Source organism: Tachypleus tridentatus, chromosome 4, assembly GCF_004210375.1.
Source record: "Tachypleus tridentatus isolate NWPU-2018 chromosome 4, ASM421037v1, whole genome shotgun sequence".
NCBI lineage: Eukaryota > Metazoa > Arthropoda > Merostomata > Xiphosura > Limulidae > Tachypleus > Tachypleus tridentatus.
Genome location: NC_134828.1, coordinates 36,726,664 through 36,748,035, shown reverse-complemented (window position 1 = coordinate 36,748,035; position 21,372 = coordinate 36,726,664). Strand labels below are relative to the sequence as shown.

General features: G+C 34.8%; 1 protein-coding gene across 1 annotated transcript in view; it reads right to left on the bottom strand.

The window, feature by feature from the left end:
• The window catches only part of LOC143248847 (frequenin-1-like), a 95,649-nt gene extending 77,192 nt beyond the window's left edge, over positions 1–18,457 (bottom strand). Inside the window, exon 1 of the mRNA XM_076497686.1 lies at positions 18,085–18,457. Coding sequence (XP_076353801.1) covers positions 18,085–18,148 — 64 coding nt within the window. The 5' untranslated portion in view covers positions 18,149–18,457. The remainder of the gene's footprint in view (positions 1–18,084) is intronic.
• Positions 18,458–21,372: the final 2,915 nt, after the last annotated feature.

Below are 21,372 nucleotides of genomic sequence, written 5' to 3'. Positions count from 1 at the left end.
GTTTGTTTCTTTATTTATTATTTGGGTGTTTTCTATGGTTATGTTGTGTTTATTTGATTTGCAGTGTTCGATAACTTGTGAAGGTGACTTTTTGTGTTCTTTGAATCTGGTTTTCATTTTTCTACTTGTTTATCCAGTATAGAAATCGTGGCAGTTATCACACTGTATTTCATAAATAATGTTGTTGTATATTTTACGTTGTTAATAGAAACTTTTCTGAAATTCTGCACCCAAAGAAGTATCTCGTTTTTCAATGGTTACTAGCAAAGTATACCCCAAAAGAATTTAGATAACACTTCTGTAAGGAAAGTTTGTTTTACCTCCACGACACGTGGTTATTCCGTAACTGGAAACGAAGTGTTGTATTGCTTTTAGAACAATTTTCCAGCTAGTCGCAATATTCTTGTGAGCAAATAACCATTCTATTGCTCTTACCAGCTCATTTCACAGTAAAAACAAAACCTATAGTGAATTTCGACAGGTGGATTTAATGGATGGTTTAGTCAACGATATTCCACACGAAAACACAGTGTGAAATTAAGTCGTGTAACCTTAGAAAACTCTTTACGAGGGTAAGAAAAAACAAAATATTTGCTAACAAATGCAAGTTCTGTTGAAATAACAACATAGTATTCCAAATTACTGTATCGCTGTGAAATCACGTGATATGCTTATATTCGAGTGCATATTATTTATAATGTTGTATTCTTTAATTCAAAAGTTATCCATGCCATAAAAAGTTTGTTCTTAAAGACTTCGTTTTACTCAGTAATCAAGCACACCTGTTTGTATCACGACTCAAGGTACGATCCTTTGTCTTAATGCCTGTATACAATAAAAAGAAGTCTTAAATCAAAGCAACAGCGGTGTTAGAGTATAAATGGAAGGTAGCAAGAGAACGAAAAATTCTTTTTAGTTTAAACCTAACGCAGAAAATTGCAAAAATTCCTTAGTTCAAGACTTCTCGAAAAATCAATGTTAAACAAGCAAAAAAAAAAATTCTCGCTGGGAAATACCAGATGAAGTCGTATCATAAACTTGTGATACTTTACACTATAGAAGAATTTCAATTTTTATCATTTCTAAAGTAAAGATATAATTATGTCATAAGTCACTTTTCTTATGATAGTAGGCCCGGCATGGCTAAGCGTGTTGAGGCGTGCGACTCGTAATCTGAGGGTCGCGGGTTCGCATCCCCGTCGCGCCAAACATGCTCGCCCTTTCAGCCGTGGGGGCGTTATTATGTGATGGTCAATCCCACTATTCATTGGTAAAAGAGTAGCCCAAGAGTTGGCGGTGGGTGGTGATGACTAGCTGCCTTTCCTCTAGTCTTACACTGCTAAAATAAAAACAGCTAGCACAGATAGCCCTCGAGTAGCTTTGTGCGAAATTCATAAACAAACAAACAAACTTATGATAGCAAATCATAAATAAATAAAAAAAATATTTGCTATTACCAATGGAAAGGATCAGACATGGTTAGGTGGTTAAGGCACTCGATTCGTGATGTGAGATTTTCGGGTTCGAATCCCCGTTATACCAAACACGCTCGCTCTTTCAACCATGTAGGCGTTATAGTGTATCGGTCAATTCCACTATTCATTAGTAAAAGAATAGCCCAAGAGTCGGCGGTGGGTGGTGATGACTAGCTGCCTTCCCTCTAGTCTTATACTGCTAAATTAGGAACGGCTAGCGTTGATAGCCCTCTTGTAGCTTTGCGCAAAATTCAAACCACACCAATGGAAAGAATAAAATATTAACAGTATACACTACTGGCCAAAATCGTAAGGCCAATGAACATAAAGAAAAAATATGCATTTTGCGTTGTTAGACTCAACCACTTATTTGAATGGAGCTTCGAAAGATGAAAATATTAAAAGGGAAAATAAAAAAACTTTTTTAACATTTAATAGGGAAAATGTGAACAATATAAAATAAGCCTAACTACAAGCTGGTCAAAAGTTTAAGACCGTACCAAAAAGAAGTCCTAAAGAGGGTAGGAAATGTCCAACAAGAGGTTTCAGTAGTCAGTTGCACGGTCATCATTAGGAATAACTTCAAACATTCGCTTTGGCATGGTCAATATAAGCGTTTGCAGAAGGCTGACAAAAATGTTAATCCAAGCAGTGAAGATGGCTTCACGAAGATCATGCACTGCTTGGAATTGACGTTCATTTCTATAGACTTCCCTTGCCATCCACCCCCAAACATTCTCAATGGGGTTCAGTTTCGGCGAACACGCTGGATGGTCCAAAAGAATCATATTATTCGCCATGAAAAAGTTATTTGTCTTGCGGGCATTGTGGATTGCAGCGTTGTCCTGCTGAAAGATCCAGTCATTTCCATACAAGCGAGGGCCTTCAGTCAATAAGGATGCTCTCTCCAACATGCGAATGTAGCCAGCTGCTGTTTGACGCTCCTGTATAACCTGAAGCTCCATTGTTCCATGGAAGGAGAAAGCACCCGAAATCATGATGAAACCTCCTCCACTGTGTTGTGTAGAAAATGTCTCCGGTGGGATATCCTTATCGTACCAGTAACGTTGGAAGCCATCTAGACCATCCAGATTAAATTTTTTCTCATCAGAGAACAGAACCTTCTTTCACACCACGAAACAGCTCGGTTAAACTTTGCTGAAAAGCACCAAACATATGACGTAGAAAATTGGAAGATTTAAAAACCGTAAACGTCTTCAAAGGCCTTTCTCTCGTAGATGCCATCTTATTGTTCTTGAGCTACATTCTGCGTCCGTAAGGGCCTTATTCTGGTTCGACGATCGGCTGGTGTCTTGCCGGACAACCCGTTGAATCCTCTTGCTCAACAACGACGAATTTTTCTTGGGCCGGTCACTTGAAATTCTCGTGACGTATCCCTCAGTGTCTTTTAATAAATTTACAACAGCAGTTTTACTACGCCCAATCTCACCAGCGATGTCACGTTGAGAGAGACCTTGCTTTTGCAGCTCGACAATTCTGCCACGTTCAAATTCTGTCAACCTTTTAGCCTTTGCCATGTTTTTACACAAAGTAACATAGGAGATGTCAGTGTGAGATGTTGACAACGCTAATGCTTGAATACAAAGACTAAATTTCGTTACGTTTTTACCGATTAACGCTTCGTTTCAGTATGGTCTTAAACTTTTGACCAGCTAGTATTTAGTCTAATTTCATAGTATTCACATTTTTTTCTATTAAATGCTAAAAGTTTTTTATTTTTATTTTACCTTTTCTTATTTTCATCTTTCGAAGCTCTACTCAAATAAGTGGTTGAGTCTAACAATGCAAAATGCATATGTTTTCTTTGTGTTCATTGCCCTTAAGATTTTGGCCAGCATTGTATCTAACACCTTACTTCTGAGCTTCTGCTGAATTAATGTTTTCTTCAATAGCACGTAACTGTAGTTAAAATAACAACTCTAATATTTATAATCAGTCATTAGCCACCAACTTAAACACGTAACGTTTTTGACTACGCGGTTGTAATGTGACGTTTATTAACATTATACATGTGAAAACCGACGAAACTTGCACAATTTGTTTTCAATACTTGAACTACACAACAACGATAGATTTAAATTACATTTTGATCCGCCAGAAGGCAGTTATTGTGAAATTTTCTGAACGTGTTAATAATTATTATTAGTTGTCCCTTTCAGAACAAAAACACTTGATCTTACGAGTCCGAAAGACATGGTAAACAAGAGGTTAAAGAAAACAACTTTACAATTCTTGATTATTTAACTCATTATCATTGTTTTATAAAAGTTACCTTTTAACAGTAGATAATTTAGTTACATTTACAAACAAATACTCAGTTTTCACTCACGATCATCTTTCAACAATGTGTTTTTTTTATAAATTTTTATGGCATCTTCCCTTTTAGTGCATCTCTAATGGCTCGGCAGTAAGCTTGAAGGTTATATCGTTAAAATGTAAGGTGCGACCCTGCAGCTGACATGACACAGATAACTCATTGTGCAGCTTAGTGCTTAATACCAAATAATAAAATTATTACACAAATGACTATCTATACTCCGCACACTGAGAGTATGGAAGCAAGATTTTGGACGTTATAAACTCCTAAGCTTACGCCGAGACATTAGAAAGGGGGTGAAAGCTATTCTCTAATCAGACTTTTTTGCGACACTTATAGCAGTCCGTTTTTGTTTTCTAACAAATGCTTTAGTTAATAATATTTAAATGTGGTTCAGTTTCTTCCATGGTATTATATACATAACATTACACACATGACATGTAAAAATTAGCCCTGTTTTAGGGCTTGTTTATTAAAAACGAATTGGTGTTGTAATGGATTTATTCATATATTTATTTTAATATCTGCTTTTATTTCACTTTGATGCATGTGACGTATATTGTTAAGTGTGTATTGCGCAAGTTCTGCCTGCTCTCTAAATATGTAGAAGATTCTCGAGAGTTAGAACCAACAATGTTTTACGAAAACACTAACGTATCTTCCAATATTGTTGAAACTTCGAGAATCTAGCTTCAAAATACATAAACCGACGCCCCGAGAGACAATTGGTTGGTCGCTACAGAATTTAGCCTCAAAATATATAAAGCGACGCCCCGAGAGACAGTTAAGGAATATTGTTTGGTTGCTACAGTCAGTTAAAACTATTAGCCTTGGAAGCTATAATTGTGATTAATGCTAATTAATAGGAAAACTACAGATATCTGATGAGGAACGTTTACATATTTCTAAAATTATGAACCGTTCAACTTCATTGAATTAACATCTGACATTAGTATTTCTATGAGAACATTGAATATTGTCGTAAGAAAATAAACCCACGTGTGAATAATAGAAATAGATAGCATTCTCGTCAATTGTCAACGTAAAAGTAATTTGCGCGTTGTGGACCTAGACCATTAATAAAATACTCACTTCCAGACCAGATACAAGACTGAATATTGTTTGTGAGGTTCTAAAACTTTTGTATATATATTATTATTTGTAATAACCGTTATAATAAATTGTATTGTTATTTGTATGTTAAAATATATTTGATTGTGATGACGAGAAACCCACTTGAAGTAAAAATGTTTCTCAATGAAAGTTTTAATAACCATACCAGCCGTCTTGAGATACAAAATATATTTGGGTTAAGAAATAAAATTGTGTGTATCAATCTTTCTGAAAAATATCATAAATTTAATATATATTACATTTATTTAACTTCTAAATCAAAATTAAAATTTCCAGTTATTTGAAATCGTAATACGTAACGTACGTCACACGATAAATAAGTTAAAACAACGTTGTAATATACTTTGAAAACAAACTCGAAAATTAAGTGTAATAAGTAGTGTGAAGTTGTGAAGTGATTAAAAAACTTGTAAATTTGTATATATAAATATTTTGAGAGAATAAAGAAAAAATTATATCTATTTCCTACTCCTGTAAAAGTGCCCCGCGGACTCCCATGGTTACATTTTCCATTCTTTGCAATAAAATTGTACTTTAATTGTCTCAAACCAATTTCTAAAATTAAAAAGTCTATTTAAAACATATACTCTTCAAAAAAAAGAAACGCAAAAGGCAAAATATGAGACAAATTGTTAACAAGTTTATTCCGGGTAGTTCTGTATGACATGTGTGAAACTTTGCACATTCACTGCTGAACATCCAAAGTCTGCAAAGGCGAAGTCCACGCTCACTAGGTGAAGTTTAACGTCACTCAACGTCAATAACGAGTATGCCCCCCGTGAGCATCAATAACTGCTTGGCATCTCCTGCCCATAAAAGCGATGAGATGACGAATCACATCCTGTGGAATGGCTGTCCACTCAACCTGCAAAGCTGCTGCAAGCTGAGGTAGAGTCTGCGGTTGAGGTTGTCGCCGTCACAGACGTCGGTACAACTCGTCCCAAAGATGTTCGATGGGGTTTAAATCTGGTGATCTGGAGGACCAGGGAAGAACGTTGATGTTGTGGTGTCTCAAGAATACAGTGGTGAGTCGGGCCTTGTGAGGACGGGCGTTGTCATGTTGAAAAACGTCGTTCAGTTCACCATGATGGGTTGCACATGGGGCATAAGAATCTCGTCGACGGTTGCGTACGGTCTGATCGGAAATCCTACGCAGCCCTGGTGTGGCTGAGGCAGTAGATGTCGCAGTGGTGGTCCTATCCCGAAGGTGACGTAACCGGATGTTGCGATCTTGTGCTGGCGTGGTCACACGAGGTCTGCCAGATCGTGGACGGTTACGAGTTGATCCATGTTGTTGGTGATGATTCCATAGCCTTGTGATGGTGCTTGGGTGGATATTCACAGCTCTGGCAACATCTGATCGAGATTCGCCTGCTTCCAATCAACCAATGGCGTTGTTGCGTTGTGCTTCAGTCAGTCTTGGCGTAACTGTATTGCGTGTCGGTGGCTTAACACTGAGCTATGGAAACCGAGAACCCGTCACTTTTATAGGGATTTTGCACATGTTGCACTTGCAGAACATGCAGATCTCTCAAACAAATTTATTGGACACGCATGCGTTTTGGCAAAAAATCCGATGTTTTCCTCCGTTTTCAAAGTGCACAACTTTTATTGTCATTTTGGTCTGACAATAAGTGCCTTAACAGTGCAACATCACATACTCTGAGCTTGTAACGTTATTACATATATTTCTCTTTAAAATAACAAAAATATCCCTTTTGCGTTTCTTGTTTTGAAGAGTATACAATTAAACATTATTATCGCTGTTTCGGTATTTTAAAGCCAAATAAATATTATGCTTCGTAGCATTGCATTTGTCTGGTCTGAATTAATATGTATTACATTACGTCCTAGTGAAACAAGACATTAATAATTTGCGTTCGTTTATTCAACCAGGTTACAACTGATTGTGTTATAGGTCATGAATAATGTATTATTTGTAAGAATTGTCCCTTGAAAACAAAAAGAAAAATGTAAAACTTTCCTCGGAGGTTATCTGTAAAACGTATTCTAATGTTGTTGTTTTGCACATCCACATTATGGTATCATTTTAAAATAACCACATACACGCGTGTCTGTATTCAAAGTACTACAACTTATTTATATGTTATAATAATCTCTCAAATGTATTGTTTTTCTGCCAGTAGGTTTGCTTGGGTTTGTTGTTGTTGTTTTTTTTTATTTCGCGCAAAGCTACACGAGGGCTATCTGCGCTGCGTCCCTAATTTTGCAGTTTAAGACTAGAAGAAAGGCAGCTGGTCATTATGAGTAGAGTGCCTTAACCACCTTGCAATGCCGGGCCTAGATAAAGTATATTCTATATGCGTTATCTTATTCGCTGAATTTAAATATGGTATTATGAGTAGATTCGGCGATGCTTTGACGATAGAAAAACATTATAAAATCGGGAATTGTTTGGTGACCTTCAATACAAAAATACACAACACAGTCCTGTTGTAACCTCTCGCACCGCTATCCATTAATGTTTTGTCAGTCAATAGAAAAAAAAATAACACCACATAAGGGACTCTTAACGTTGTGATTTGTACCGTCGTAACGTCAGTCAGCAGTGTGAACACAAGAATTATTCACTCTTGTTGGCCACAACGCAACAAGACGTACGAACTTCAAAAAACAACAAATGAAGATATTTGTTGCTCTTAATTTTAGTTTTATTTGTTCTTGAAACAGAACACTTTCAGGGACCATGCGGATGTACATGTAATACTGCTAATTTCTGGTTATAGCAACTTCTACGTTTATTTCTGTATTCGTTTTACTTCAAAAATACTATTGTTTATATGAGCTATTAAATTCAGTCTTTTTGTTTCAACTGCTACACTAGCACAGTTCATTGTTAGTCACCTAGTTAGTGTTAGCTTTGAGTTATACTGACATCCGAGTTATCCAATCAAAAGTAGTCCCAACATGGTCTCTTATTGCATCACAGTACTTTCTTATCTGAAGAACCCGGATGAATAACGTCATTCGAAGACACTAGATTACACGTAGTAGTGGTTTAACTCTCTCTCTCCGTTACAGCTGTGATACAGATTATATAAAAGGAGTAATGGTGGTGTAGTTTAAGTTGATAACATATTGATAATTACAAAATATTGTTTCTAACTTTACAAATTGTGTTAGATGAAACTGAACGTATCAATAAATATCTTAAAATATTGTCATATAAAGGTAAACAAAATATAAAATGTTATATATAAAGACATTTCAATGTTAGTGATTATTGCTTTAAGCCTAAAAAAATAATGGATAAATAATACCCACTACTTATGACACAAAAAACAGTGACAGCTACTTGTTTGTTTCGTAAGTTCACCCAAACCTACACAAGGCTGTTTGCACTAGCTATCCCTTATTTTGAACTGATAGACCAGATAGTGTGGTCGGCATGGCATGGTGGGTTAAGGCGTTCGACTCGTAATCTGAGAGTCGCGGGTTCGAATCTTTTTTCACACCAAAAATGCTTGCCCTTTCAGCCGTAGGGGCGTTATAAAGTTACTGTCGATCCCACTATTGTTTGGTAAAAGAGTAGCCCAAGAGTTGGCGGTGGGTGGTGATGACTAGCTGCCTTCCCTCTAGTCTTACACTGCTAAATTAGGGACGGCTAGTGCAGATAGCCCTCGTGTAGCTTTGCGCGAAATTCAAAAGAAAAAAAAACGCAATTTATTCTAGCTGGTAACTCCCTCTATTCTCTTGCACACTATTATAAGTTAATTCCTTTTCAGACCGCGACTCCTCTACGGAAGCAATAAATGTAAAAAAAAGCTTAACTACCCATGACATCTTACTTCCCTTCGCAATAACAGAGTCGTATTTTACTACCATATTTATATAGCTAATTTATCAACTCTAGAATATCTAACTATAAATTAGCATTTGAGTGATAAGTTGGCTAAATACAGATTTTAATTTGACTACATTTCAAAATTAAAATGGAAAAAGACTTCTAAGCAACAGTGTGTTATTACATCAGTATTACCACAATTACTACCTAGTTGGGCATGGTTTTAAAATACGTCAGAGCAAGTGCGCGAAACTAGCTCTAATCCTCATATAGTAATTATAATAACATCACTCAAGAACATATAACATATGCTGAAGTGAAGAAGAGGTCAGATGCACCTGCCCCTCCCAGGTCTTAAATGACCAAATTTCAATAGTGAAAGAATTCGTCAATAGCAGTCACAGACAATAATTGGGCTATTCTAACGGAATAATAAGGGTTTAATTGGGCTATTCTAACGGAATAATAAGGGTTTAATTGGGCTATTCTAACGGAATAATAAGGGTTTAATTTGGCTATTCTAACGGAATAATAAGGGTTTAATTGTACTATTCTAACGGAATAATAAGGGTTTAATTGGGCTATTCTAACGGAATAATAAGGGTTTAATTGGGCTATTCTAACGGAATAATAAGGGTTTAATTGGGCTATTCTAACGGAATAATAAGGGTTTAATTGGGCTATTCTAACGGAATAATAAGGGTTTGGTCATCATTCTTATAACGTACCCTCTGCTTCAAGGGGTGGAGTGCGATTTGGTAGCAAAATAATAGGAATCATCCATTTCAGGACACGTGCAATCAGGATATAATCAGGATACGTAATTAAGGAAAGACAAAAAAAAAGAGTAATTTAATTTTAAAACTTTAACCAGTTCATTTACTGTGTTAAATGGTTATATTTTAAATTTCTAACCAAGTCTCAAAAAATAATATGTCACGTAAGACACAAGAACACTAGACTACTTAATAAATGGGTAGCGAGTACACATTGAAATTAAAGATATTAATAATTATTCTAAAGCAAGTAGTTTCTCTGAAATACAACCCAATCAAAAATTAATTTTGGTTACTACATTACTGAAGAGATCAATATATAGATATATTTTTACTTTTTTTAATATTTCAATAACCGCCTTCAACTGATCATGTAATGCCATAGCCTGGACTTTCTTGCGAATAGTTTGTTTTTTGGATTTCGCGCAAAGCTACGCGAGGGCTATCTGCGCTAGCCATCCCTATTTTAGCAGTGTAAGACTATAGGGAAGGCAGCTAGTCATCACCACCCACCGCCAACTCTTAGGCTACTCTTTTACCAACGAACAGTGGGATTGGCCATCACATTATAATGAACCCACAGCTGAAAGGGCGAATATGTCTGGTGCGACGGGGATTCGAACTCGCGATTAGGAGTCGAGTGCCTTAACCACCTGTCCTTGCCGGGCCTTTCTGTGAATAACTAATGTTTTCAATGAGACAGAAACTCACTAAACGCACTAAATAAATATTTATTACTGATGAATTTTTTAAAATATTTTATTATTCGTTCCGTGCAAGCTAACCATATCTATTGAAAAATTAATGAAAAATATGTCAGATTTTACACACAGTAAATATGCAACTGGAAATAATATAATTAGAAAAGTTTCGATTTTTCAGTTTTATTGTTACCATTTTCGGAAACACATTAATTAAAAAAAGGCATAACAGGGTACACAGAAACGTACATTTAAATATCTTATTTTACCAAAATTGAGTTTGGTTGAATTTAAAACCTTGGGGATAAGTGCTCTTTTTTCCAAACCATAAAAAATACAAAACGTGATTTTCAAGTTGTCATTACAAAGTTAAACAGAAAAAGAAAAACAACACAACAAAAATATTTTGGAAAAAGAGATTCATTACTTTCTGTGCGATATAGTTGAAAAAAGTTATTCTGATAAAAACCCAAACCAAAGTTACTAAACCAAGCCATGTGTACGGTTAAGATAAGTTGTGTTTGTTTATTTTGAATTTTGCGTAAGGTTACCCGATGGCTATCTGCTCTTAATTTATAAGCGTAGTAAGACTAGAGAAAAGGCACCTTGTCATCATCATCCACAGCCAACTTTTGGGCTACTCTTTTACCAGTAAAACGAATAGTAGAATTGATTGCACATCATAACACCACTACGGATGAAAATACAAGTATATTTGGTGTGACGTGGATTCAAACACGCGACTCTCAGATACAAAATCAAATGCCTTAACCACCTGGCCAAGCCGGGCCGAAGTATAATAAATATGGTTTTAATGTTTTATAAATTAATCGTAATTGACTTACGTGTTAAAATATCATAAAGTACACTAAATATTTGTACAGAAAATAATAACTAAATATTAGTATTTAATTATAGCGTCATAGTTTTTAATGTTTGGACTGAAATAAAGATTTTTTTGTACATGAAACTTTCTATCACTCGAAAAATTATACAAATAAAAACGTTTTTTACACTTTCAATGAATAAAAAAAACTAAAAAAATATACATGGTTTACTGTTTAAATTAACCTTTCTCACTGTCACATCTTCATCATCACAAATTTGATACAACTTCCGCTTACCATTGTTGATAAACTGATGTCTTGAAATAGCAGGTCCAAATTCAAGTTTGTTTTGTGATTTTTATAACTACGTTACTGCCAGATGAGCACCCATAAGCACATCTTTTTGAACAGTTCTTCACTGTTTTGAAATATTATGGTTTTACAGGATTTTTATATGTAAAAATAAAATCAAATAAACCAGAATTTTTACACTAGTTAGGTTTAGAAACTTGAAATATAAAGATATTTTTGATAGGAGGTTTTTTTTTGGAATAAACCTAGAAATATATTTGGTAATAAAATATTCATTGCTCTTACAACGTTTTCCAACATAATTGCTTGAACGCAAAAAAAGACGAATATGAGAAGCGAAGATGACTAGCCATATACAGTAGTCCCCCACTGGTACAGCGGTAAGCCTGTAGAGTTAGAACGCTAAAATCAAGGGTTCGATTCTCCTCGATGGACTCAGCAGATGGCTCGATGTGGCTTTGTTATAAGAAAAACACACATACCATTCCTGCTATAAATCGATATGATGACCCAGCACAAATATTTCAATCTAGAATATTTATAAATAAATAATAGTTTCATTCATACTTTATACAGGATGCTGGTTCTCATTATTAAAGACTTTAAAAAGTCAGCACTTTTCTCATGGACAGGTGGTTAAAGCATTCGAATCGTAATCTGAGGGTCGCGTATTCGAGTCCTCGTCGCACCCAATATACTCGCCCTTTTAGCTATGGGGCGTTATAATGTGACAGCCAATCCCACTATTCGTTGGTGAAAGAGTAGCCCAGGAATTGGCGGTGGGTGGTGATGACCAACTGCCTTCTCTTTAATCTTACAACGCTAAATTAGAAACGGCTAGCGAAAGTAGTCCTCACGTAGCTTTGCGCAAAAATGAAAAAAACAGTTGATCCTAATAAATTCGTACAGCATCGCAACTTTCCAAACCAACAGCAACAACAGATCATTATACAGATTCTCCGAATATTTGATGATTTTCATGAAAATCCTTATACCAGCCAATGTCTTTGAAGGATTTAATGTCATTATAATATTCCTGATACTTGTTTTAACTGCATATATATAAAACACGAACAAAAAGTTAATGCATTTCAGTGAAACGACTTGCTTATGATTGGGTAAAATAAATAGCATTTTATTTTATTTTTCTTGTAAAACACCAACTTTTATGCGAAAGTAAACCAAACAGTGTTTATTATTATTACTGGGTGCAGACGTGTTACGTGGCTAAGTGGTATGCTCGCTCTTTTTGGCGTTGAACATGCGTGATGCTGATAGGTTTACTGGCTGATGAAAAATAAGGCATATTTTAGAAACATATTTATTTTGTTTTAAATATTTTTCTCATAGAAATTTCACGAATAACCACTGGTACTTTCCAACATTTTTTCCCTATTTATTTCTTCAGTTTTTATATGTCCATGGAAAGGAAATAGTATCAATAAACTTTCAGTATAGCCACATCTCCGATAGCTATAACTTTTATAATAATTAAAACAATATAAAATATAATTCGTTACCTTGGTGTACAGATAAGTATGTAAAGCTGCCAAAGTAAGGATTACATTTTATAAATTTGTGATAGCGATTTTAATTTTCGTTTCATTACTTTTTATAGCAGGATTTCTACTCCGTTTTAAAATTCATAATTTTTTTTTGTTTATTTAACCTTTAAAATTGCCCTGTTTTTATTTGTCCATATGTAGCACCATCTGTTGGACTGAATTGAGATGAAAATATATTTAAGTACAAGTATGATATGTTTACTATTTATAAAACAAAACAATCTAAATGTATTTGATGAAACGTAGTTGACTACATTGTAAATGCTGTTGTAGAGACACAAATGTATAGAAAGACGTTTCGAAAGTCTTCCACTTGAAAACGAAAGACTTTCGAAACGTCGTTCTACACATTTGTGCCTCTACAACAGGCAGTTGCCTGCCGTCCACTCAACTAAGTTTCGTCATGAATACATACTTTGCCTAAACAATCTACCAAAGAGTATTGTACATATTTATTAAAATATGTACTCACAGACCAGTAAAGTAGGCTGGCGAAATACTGTATCATATCAATAGTATGAACTGTCTAGGGTCTAGCCCCACTGACATGATCAGGTAAATAGATAGTGGAACAAAAAAAAATTAAGTTTTTTTTTTAATTGTTATACCAGAAATGTTAGTGACCTTTCTAGCGTATTACTAGTACGTAATTAACCCCAAATGCTTTTTAATAATATATGATGTTCACCAAACCATTTATAGTTGAATAAAAAATATTCTACATATGAAAAACCGTTAAATTAATAAATTTTAAAATACTAGATACGTTATAAACAACGTTGTAATTGTCAACAGAAGAAAGAAATATCAGTTATTTGACAAACTTTGTGCTTTAAACAGGCCCTACAGTTGCAATGGTATGTCTGCGGACTTGTACTGCTATTAAACCGGGCTTCGATACCCGTGGTGGGTAGGGCACAGGTAGTTTCTAGTGTGACTTTGTGCTTAATACCCAACAATTCCCCGCCGGAACAGCAGTAAATCTACGGTATTACAACGCTAAAATCAGGGGTTTAATTCCCCTCGGTAGACACAGCAGATATCCCGATATAGCTTTGCTATAAGAAAAACACATAATAACCAACAACAGCTTTAGACAAGGTTATATGTAGGTAATATATGGATGATTCTTACTGTAATTTAATAATATTGAAATAAAATATTTCAACTTATGCAGCAGTAAACTATATATATATATATAACATAATCATTTTTATTTATTTTTATAATTTGTTTATTTATTCCTAGTTTTATTTCACTTGTTGTACCTTTCACTATTTTGTAATTAATTCGTAAAGTTACTGCCGTAGTAGATATGTAACTATAGAAAAAACAACAAAAGACAGGAACACCTATAGACAATATTTAATTATCGATATGTTGTTAGTTTTTGACTTATTTAAGTTTACTTATAATTGGATTCATTATTCTTTGTTTCTAGTAGTTGAATATCTCTCAGACGTACAGTGGTATTTGCTAGAAAACGGGTTTCGATACACGTGGTGGGCAGAGTACAGATAATCCTAGATGTTTAATAACAAACAACAACAGCGCCTGAACTAGAACCTCTAATAATAATTATATAATTACCTCCGTCACTTTTGGTGGCGGAAGTCATGTTTTAATCCCTGTGTGTGCGTGTTAAAAGGATTTTCGACAACGGCTGAATCGAATTTGACGAAAATGGGCATACATTGGGACTGTGACCCAACTTAGAAGTGATGACTTTTTTGGAAGGTCAAGGTCACAGCAACGCTACGCAAAACCAAAGAATCCTTATTTGTTAAACATGAAGACCGATTTTTCACACTATGTTTGCTCCATAAGACAGTCAACAATGATCAAATTTTGACCAATCTTGGTGGATATATGTAGCATATTTTTCCTCATGATTCTGCAAAAAAAAAAAAAAAAAAATGTCCGTGTTCATCGTAACGACCGACGTACGGACACATTTTCGTATATTTTGATAGTAGAATATGACCAACGTATTGTTGCGTAGCGGAGGCGTACGCTCTACTGTGAACATCTAGTTTTAAATGTACTTTGTTGTTCCACAGCTGACTCTCACCTGCGTTAGTGCATGGTTGAAGAATCTCTGTCGGTGTTTGGGTAAGAAACGTTCATACCCTGGAGGGCCAGGTTTTCTATGACCTCTTCCTGCTCCCTGTACTTATGTTCTTGCCGGATTGGTATTTATAATTGTAGAACTGAATATTATTTTGATCCTTTCCAGGGCAATGTCCATGTATTGTGGCTCATGTATAGTGATTATTTTATTCTATCAGCAGAATGTCAAGTTTGTTAGTGACATTTTTTATTGTTTAATACATATATGTATATATTATTATTATTATTTTTTATATATTTTTATTTATTTTTATATTTAAAATATAAATTAACTGGGGAGAGATATTTAGGACTAGCTTCATCATGTATGAGGTACCTGTCTAATTCGCATAGTAATTCGTTTTTCATCCAATTCTTATTAAAGTACATTATTGTACTATGTAGGAGTCTATCTGGTATGGTTGTATAGTTGAAGAAAGACTATATCTAACGCTATTTGAATATTAGTGCGCAGTTACACGCCACTCATGACTAAACAATTTTTTTCCCGTGTTTTTCGTCTTTGCGCGTTTAAAGAACACATTTTAAGGCGCGTGTATGTCTGTTGCTTTTGTCAAACCTATAAAAATAAGCCTGGTATTGTATACTAAATGTAATATAGCATTAACTCTTTACATTGTAAAGCAAATAGTACAGTCTTTGATTACTGTTCTCATCTGTTTCTGTACTGGCGCTTAAAATAATTAAGACAATTACATTAATAAACCAACAGTAACAATATCATATCAAAATTATATATTATTATTAAACTTAATCTCTAACCTACTTTCATTTAAAAGCCAAATAATATTACGTGGTTTTCACCGTAAACTCCTTTAAGAACTTGCCTGTTAAGAACATAAGTATCTAATATATCTATAACATTAACTATGAGGCCCTTTAGATTATTTGCATAATTCTAAATATGTTTAAATTACTAATCATTCTTACACGTTTTGATATTAACATTCTTAGTTATTAGTCTTTTAAAGCTATCTGCAGACCGGTGAAGCCACCCAGTGGCACAACGGTATGTCTGCGGATTTACAACGCTAAAAACCGGGTTTCGATACCCGTAGTGGGCATAGCACAGATAACTCATTGTGCATCTTTGTGCTGAGCTTCAAACAAACAAAGACCGGTGATGTTGCTTCAACATTTGTACAAACTTTCAATCACTTGTTTTATTAACTTCACGACAATCAACTGAAGCCCACCCCAAAATATTAGTTTCACAAAAGAAGTCACAACAATACATTCACATATAACCAGTCCAACACATCAGTTTTTGACATTACTTATTCAAAGACTGCTGGCAATAACTGTGTGATCGACAGAGGTGTCAACCATTTTTTTAAGATAGTGACAGCAAGATCGATTATTCAAATTACACTATTACACAAAGAATTTTAACTAAGACAATAAATCAACTTACCCAAGTGTGATTCAATAATTTTGATTAAAAAAAAAGCACCTTTTGACCTTTCCTACACAATTTGAAATTTGACCCTAAAATTAGTTTACGTTTTATGTGGACTAACTGCTAAAAGTCAAAGGGAATTATTACAACCCAAGAAACGTGTGCGTGTCTGTTTCTTTTAGCAAAGCCGCATCGGGCTATCTGCTATGTCCACTGAGGGGAATCGAATCCTTGATTTTAGCGTTGTAAATCTGTAGACTTACCACTGTACTAGCGGGGACCCCAAGAAACGAAATCGTGGCTAGGTATGGACGAAATTGTATGTTTGTTTTGTGAATTTCGCGAAAAGCTACATGAAGGCTATCTGCACTAGCCGTCCCTCATTTAGCAGTGTAAGACTAGAAGGAGGGCAGCTAGTCATCACCACCCGCCGCCAACTCTTGTGCTACTCTTTTCCTAACAAATAGGGGGATCGACCGTCACATTATAACGCCACTATGACTGAAAGTGCAAGCATGTTTTGGTTTGACGGGTATTCGAACCCGAGACCCTCAGATTACAAGTCGAGCGCCCTAACCACCTGGCCAGATAATTTTTTGAAAAACAAATAATTGTTTCACGAGTTTTCTTTTCTTTTAAATTTATAAGCATTTTTATTCTTGAAGATAAGTAAAAGTAGGGTAAATGAAAGAAATATTATTATTTACTACATTCACCGGTAACGAAATGAAGGCATCAGTTACGTCACAGCTCAGTTTAAATAAACACACTTCAATGCTCAAAACCGATTTTTAAGTTCCAAACCTGCGAAATAAGCATTGTTCTGATTATCAATATCTGTGTTTGTTTTTAATCTGTAAAAACGCAGTCGAATACAAAATCTGACCTAATTCGAATAATCCTCTTTCAGGGACAAATTATCCTATTTCCACGAAAACGTTGTGTTTCTCGCCGTGCGTGCAGTTAACAATGATGGAGCCAGGATTTTATCCGGAAAACAAATCGACAGAATTATTTTTAACATACGTGCAAAAGCTAAAAAAAAAAGTGTGCATGTGAATGAAGGGTCTTCCTCCCATCACAACGGGAATGTAGCTTCCCTCAGTACCAACACGTTTATAATTTTGAATAAACTTAGGTAATAGGGTTTTAATTGGTATAGGCTAAAAAACACGTACATTACTTTTGATTTACAACAAATCAAGTTAATAATAGAATATAATACACATATCACTTCTATCCTATAGAAAGAGAAGCGAAATTATATAAATCATCTTAAACCAGCCGCATCTAGTCATACTCATAGAGTAAGATACATTACAGGTAAGAATATATTAGTATTTATACTGAGCTAATTACAGTATGCTTTACTTCAATTTGGAATACAGTATATTTGAATATAATTAAATGACACACAGAACTCAGTAGAGGTGATCGAGGAACCTTTCGAACCCACAACTCCCTTAATTAATGAAGTAATTACCAATCACTAGTATTAACTTACTTTGGAGCCAGGAAGGAGATTACCAATCACTAGTATTAACATACTTTGGAGCCAGGAAGAAGATTAAAATACAGAAATAATGAAATTTGAAGACAAAATTCGTACAGATATAACTTACAATAAGTTTCTTTAACCAAGTTTGAAATCACCTCGGGTTTCAGTTTGCTGTTTTTCTTCCCCATCACTAATCACGACAAAACGGTAACTCACGCGCTGATGCACAGAGTATTACTATTAGGGTTAAGCCCAGACCACCTCTAGTACCTGCCCACCAGTTTGCTTCTAGAACGAGCTAAATGAATGCGACCAACGTACAGTCTTAAATCACCATTACTCCTGCGCCGTAAACAGCGCCACGTACGTCGAAAATCACAACACGGGTTTCACCTTCAGGTAAAGGTAAAACTAATTCAAAACAAACTCTTATTTTAACCCTTTGTTTTCTCTAACCTATGCCATTTATTATTTATTTTCTCGGAATTGTTGTAAAATGAAAATCTAAATAAATATTAGTTCATTTGTCATTTTTGTTAAGATCGCAGTTCATTTAACGTTAACACAATCAGATAGCAAATGTTCGATTTTACTCTCTGGTGGAATAATTTCTATCCCGGAACTAATAGTCTACGTATCGATCGTGAGTTTCTGGATAAAGTTCCACAGGTTTCACAGGTTTAAATTACACCAGGCAATAACGACATAAATTTCCAATTTTCAAGGTAGGATGGATTACAAATAATGAATGATTTAGTCAACCGTGCTCGAAAATTGTCTACACCTTGAATTATTTTCCTGTTGCTTAATGATATGTCTTCTGTTGAGCAAATTTTCATTTTACTTGCTTTTAAAGCCTTATTTATTTCAACAAAGTAAAATGTTAATATTAATATAACACTTACTTTTCGACGTTACGTAATGAAACACGAAGATCGTTGGTCATTAAAAAGCATTTTTTTGTCAAAGAAAATTGCCCACGGGCATTGCCTGATGATTAGGTGCTCGACTCCCTGTTTGCGAGTCAAAAGTTTAAATGCTATCAACGAATATTTTCATTATTTCAGACGTGGAGTGACACTTAAATCCCACTATTCGAGTATAACCCAAGAGTTGATGATGGGTGGGTGGGGTCGTTAAGCTGAACTTGCATATAAACTACATATAATAAAAGAATGTTTGGAAAATAAAAATGCCAAAAACTAAGGAATCGAAAGAGAAACAAAATCAGGCAAAAAGTCACTACATACGTAGCCAAATCTTTCAAAGAATTTTTTTTTTTTATCTACAACTAACTGTTGATTTTTTTTTTTTTTTTTTTACTTACATGAATTCAGGTTTGAGTCAAATCTTTTAAACTGAATAATGCTATAGAGTCTTAGAGGCTAATTCCCGTAAGTTTGTGACATTCACTCAGTGACTACTTATGTAGATATTTTTTTTACGGTTTTGTGTATTCATTCCAACATTGATTCTGTATGTTGTTGTGTTTTTTTGTATTTCCACCCCTACATTGTACTTATTTTTTTCATTTGTTTTATCAGTTGTTTTCCTTCTCTCTTTTAGCTTGACATGATCACTGGTCTTGATGGACATCAGTGTTAAGGTTAAACTCTCTACTGCTCTTATCGTTCCCAAGTAAAAACACAACCTTTTGATTTGTAAAAACCCAAGTTAGGTGTTTATAAACACTCTTAGTCTGTCAGGGTGTTATGAGAGGGATTTGAAACTATGATAAGTAATAAATATGTGTTGGTCACTGATTTCCCGGCTCATCTCCACATAATAAGCGTGCGTAGTGATTTTAGCGTGACTACTGAGTAGCAGAGCTTTTATCTGCTAATTAGGACACAAGATCACTGACGTCACAGTGTGGAATCAAACTGATTCCAAGAGTGCCACCAGATGGTGCGTTAGTTCATTTTGGTATTACTAGAGAATGAGTTTTTTTTTTGTCTTTGTTTAGATCAGCAGCAGAGGGTATAATAGTTCTATAGAATTACTAGAATGTGGGTAATAATAGTTTCATATGCACCTACCAGAAGGTGCGCAATATGGTAGATGTATAGCGTTGTTTAATTGTAGAGTTGTGAAATGCATATTTTTCATTTTAATACTGAGTTTAATTGGACGATTGTAATAATAATCTGTATTGTTAATTTTATTTGATATTTTACATCACGTGTCTAATGTATGCTGCTGGTCGTTTGTTCCTCCTCTGGTCAGAAGTACTAAATTACTCAACTGTTTGTTGTTGTCCATGCAGGGGGAGACATTTAAACTGTCTAAACGTGAAAAAAAGTAAATGCTTTCAAGATACGGAAAAAAATAGTATATTATATACACCTTGACGTACAAAAACGTACTCGCAAAGTAAAAATTGAAATAAATTTAATTTTTGTAAAATTTTGAAGTTATGTTATAATGTAATTCCTTCAACTGAAACTCCACTATATGTCTGGAGTTTAGACTTGTCTTTTATTCGCCACAGTGAACCTGATTGTCGTTATAGTAACTGGAAGGTGCCAATTGAAACATGTAGTTGGTATATTATCGTATTTTTTTAATATTATACTTAAGAAAATAAATAGTAAATAATGAGAAACACGTATTTCTTATCACGTTTCGCGTGAAGTTTTTCTTATCAACTTCTACTCTCTACAACGAACCTTTATTTGTATATAATTTGAAGAATATTTAGCATTGCTATTTCTCATTCACCTGTCTGAATTATTAAGTAGACACGCTGTTTAGGACACTAAAAATAAAGTCCACTGTACCATTTAATTCACCATTTTTCACTGACTTATACCAGTTTTGGGTAATTCTACCCATTCTTAGTAATCATGGACAAAGAAAACCTGAAAAAACAACAACAAAAGTAATGAGAGTGCAGAATTGTCCGAAACCGGTAAAACATATAGCTTTGTTTTTTTCGATTTTCCTTTGTCCAGTATTATGGAAGGAAGTGGATAAAATGCTACCGATAGGTTATAAACCTCATTTTCATTTGAATTTCAATTAATGAGCGAATTGTTTGTTTGTTTTGAATTTCGCGCAAAGCTACTCGATGGCTATCTGCGCTAACCGTTCCTAATTTAGCAGTGTAAGACTAGAGGGAAGGCAGCTAGTCATCACCACCCACTGCCAAATCTTGGGCTACTCTTTTACCAACGAATAGTGGGATTGACCGTAACATTATAACGCCCCCCACGGCTGAAAAGGCGAAAATGTTTGGTGCCACGGGGATGAGCGAATTGATAAAACTGCTGCAGTGATAGATGTCTTCACGTTTCTCACGATATCGTTGATAACGAATATATTGGAAGAATAAAAAAAAAAAAAAGGTTATATCTTGTGATACCGAATAATATAATATTATGGTTATGGGTGGAAATACCTGAAACCGGAA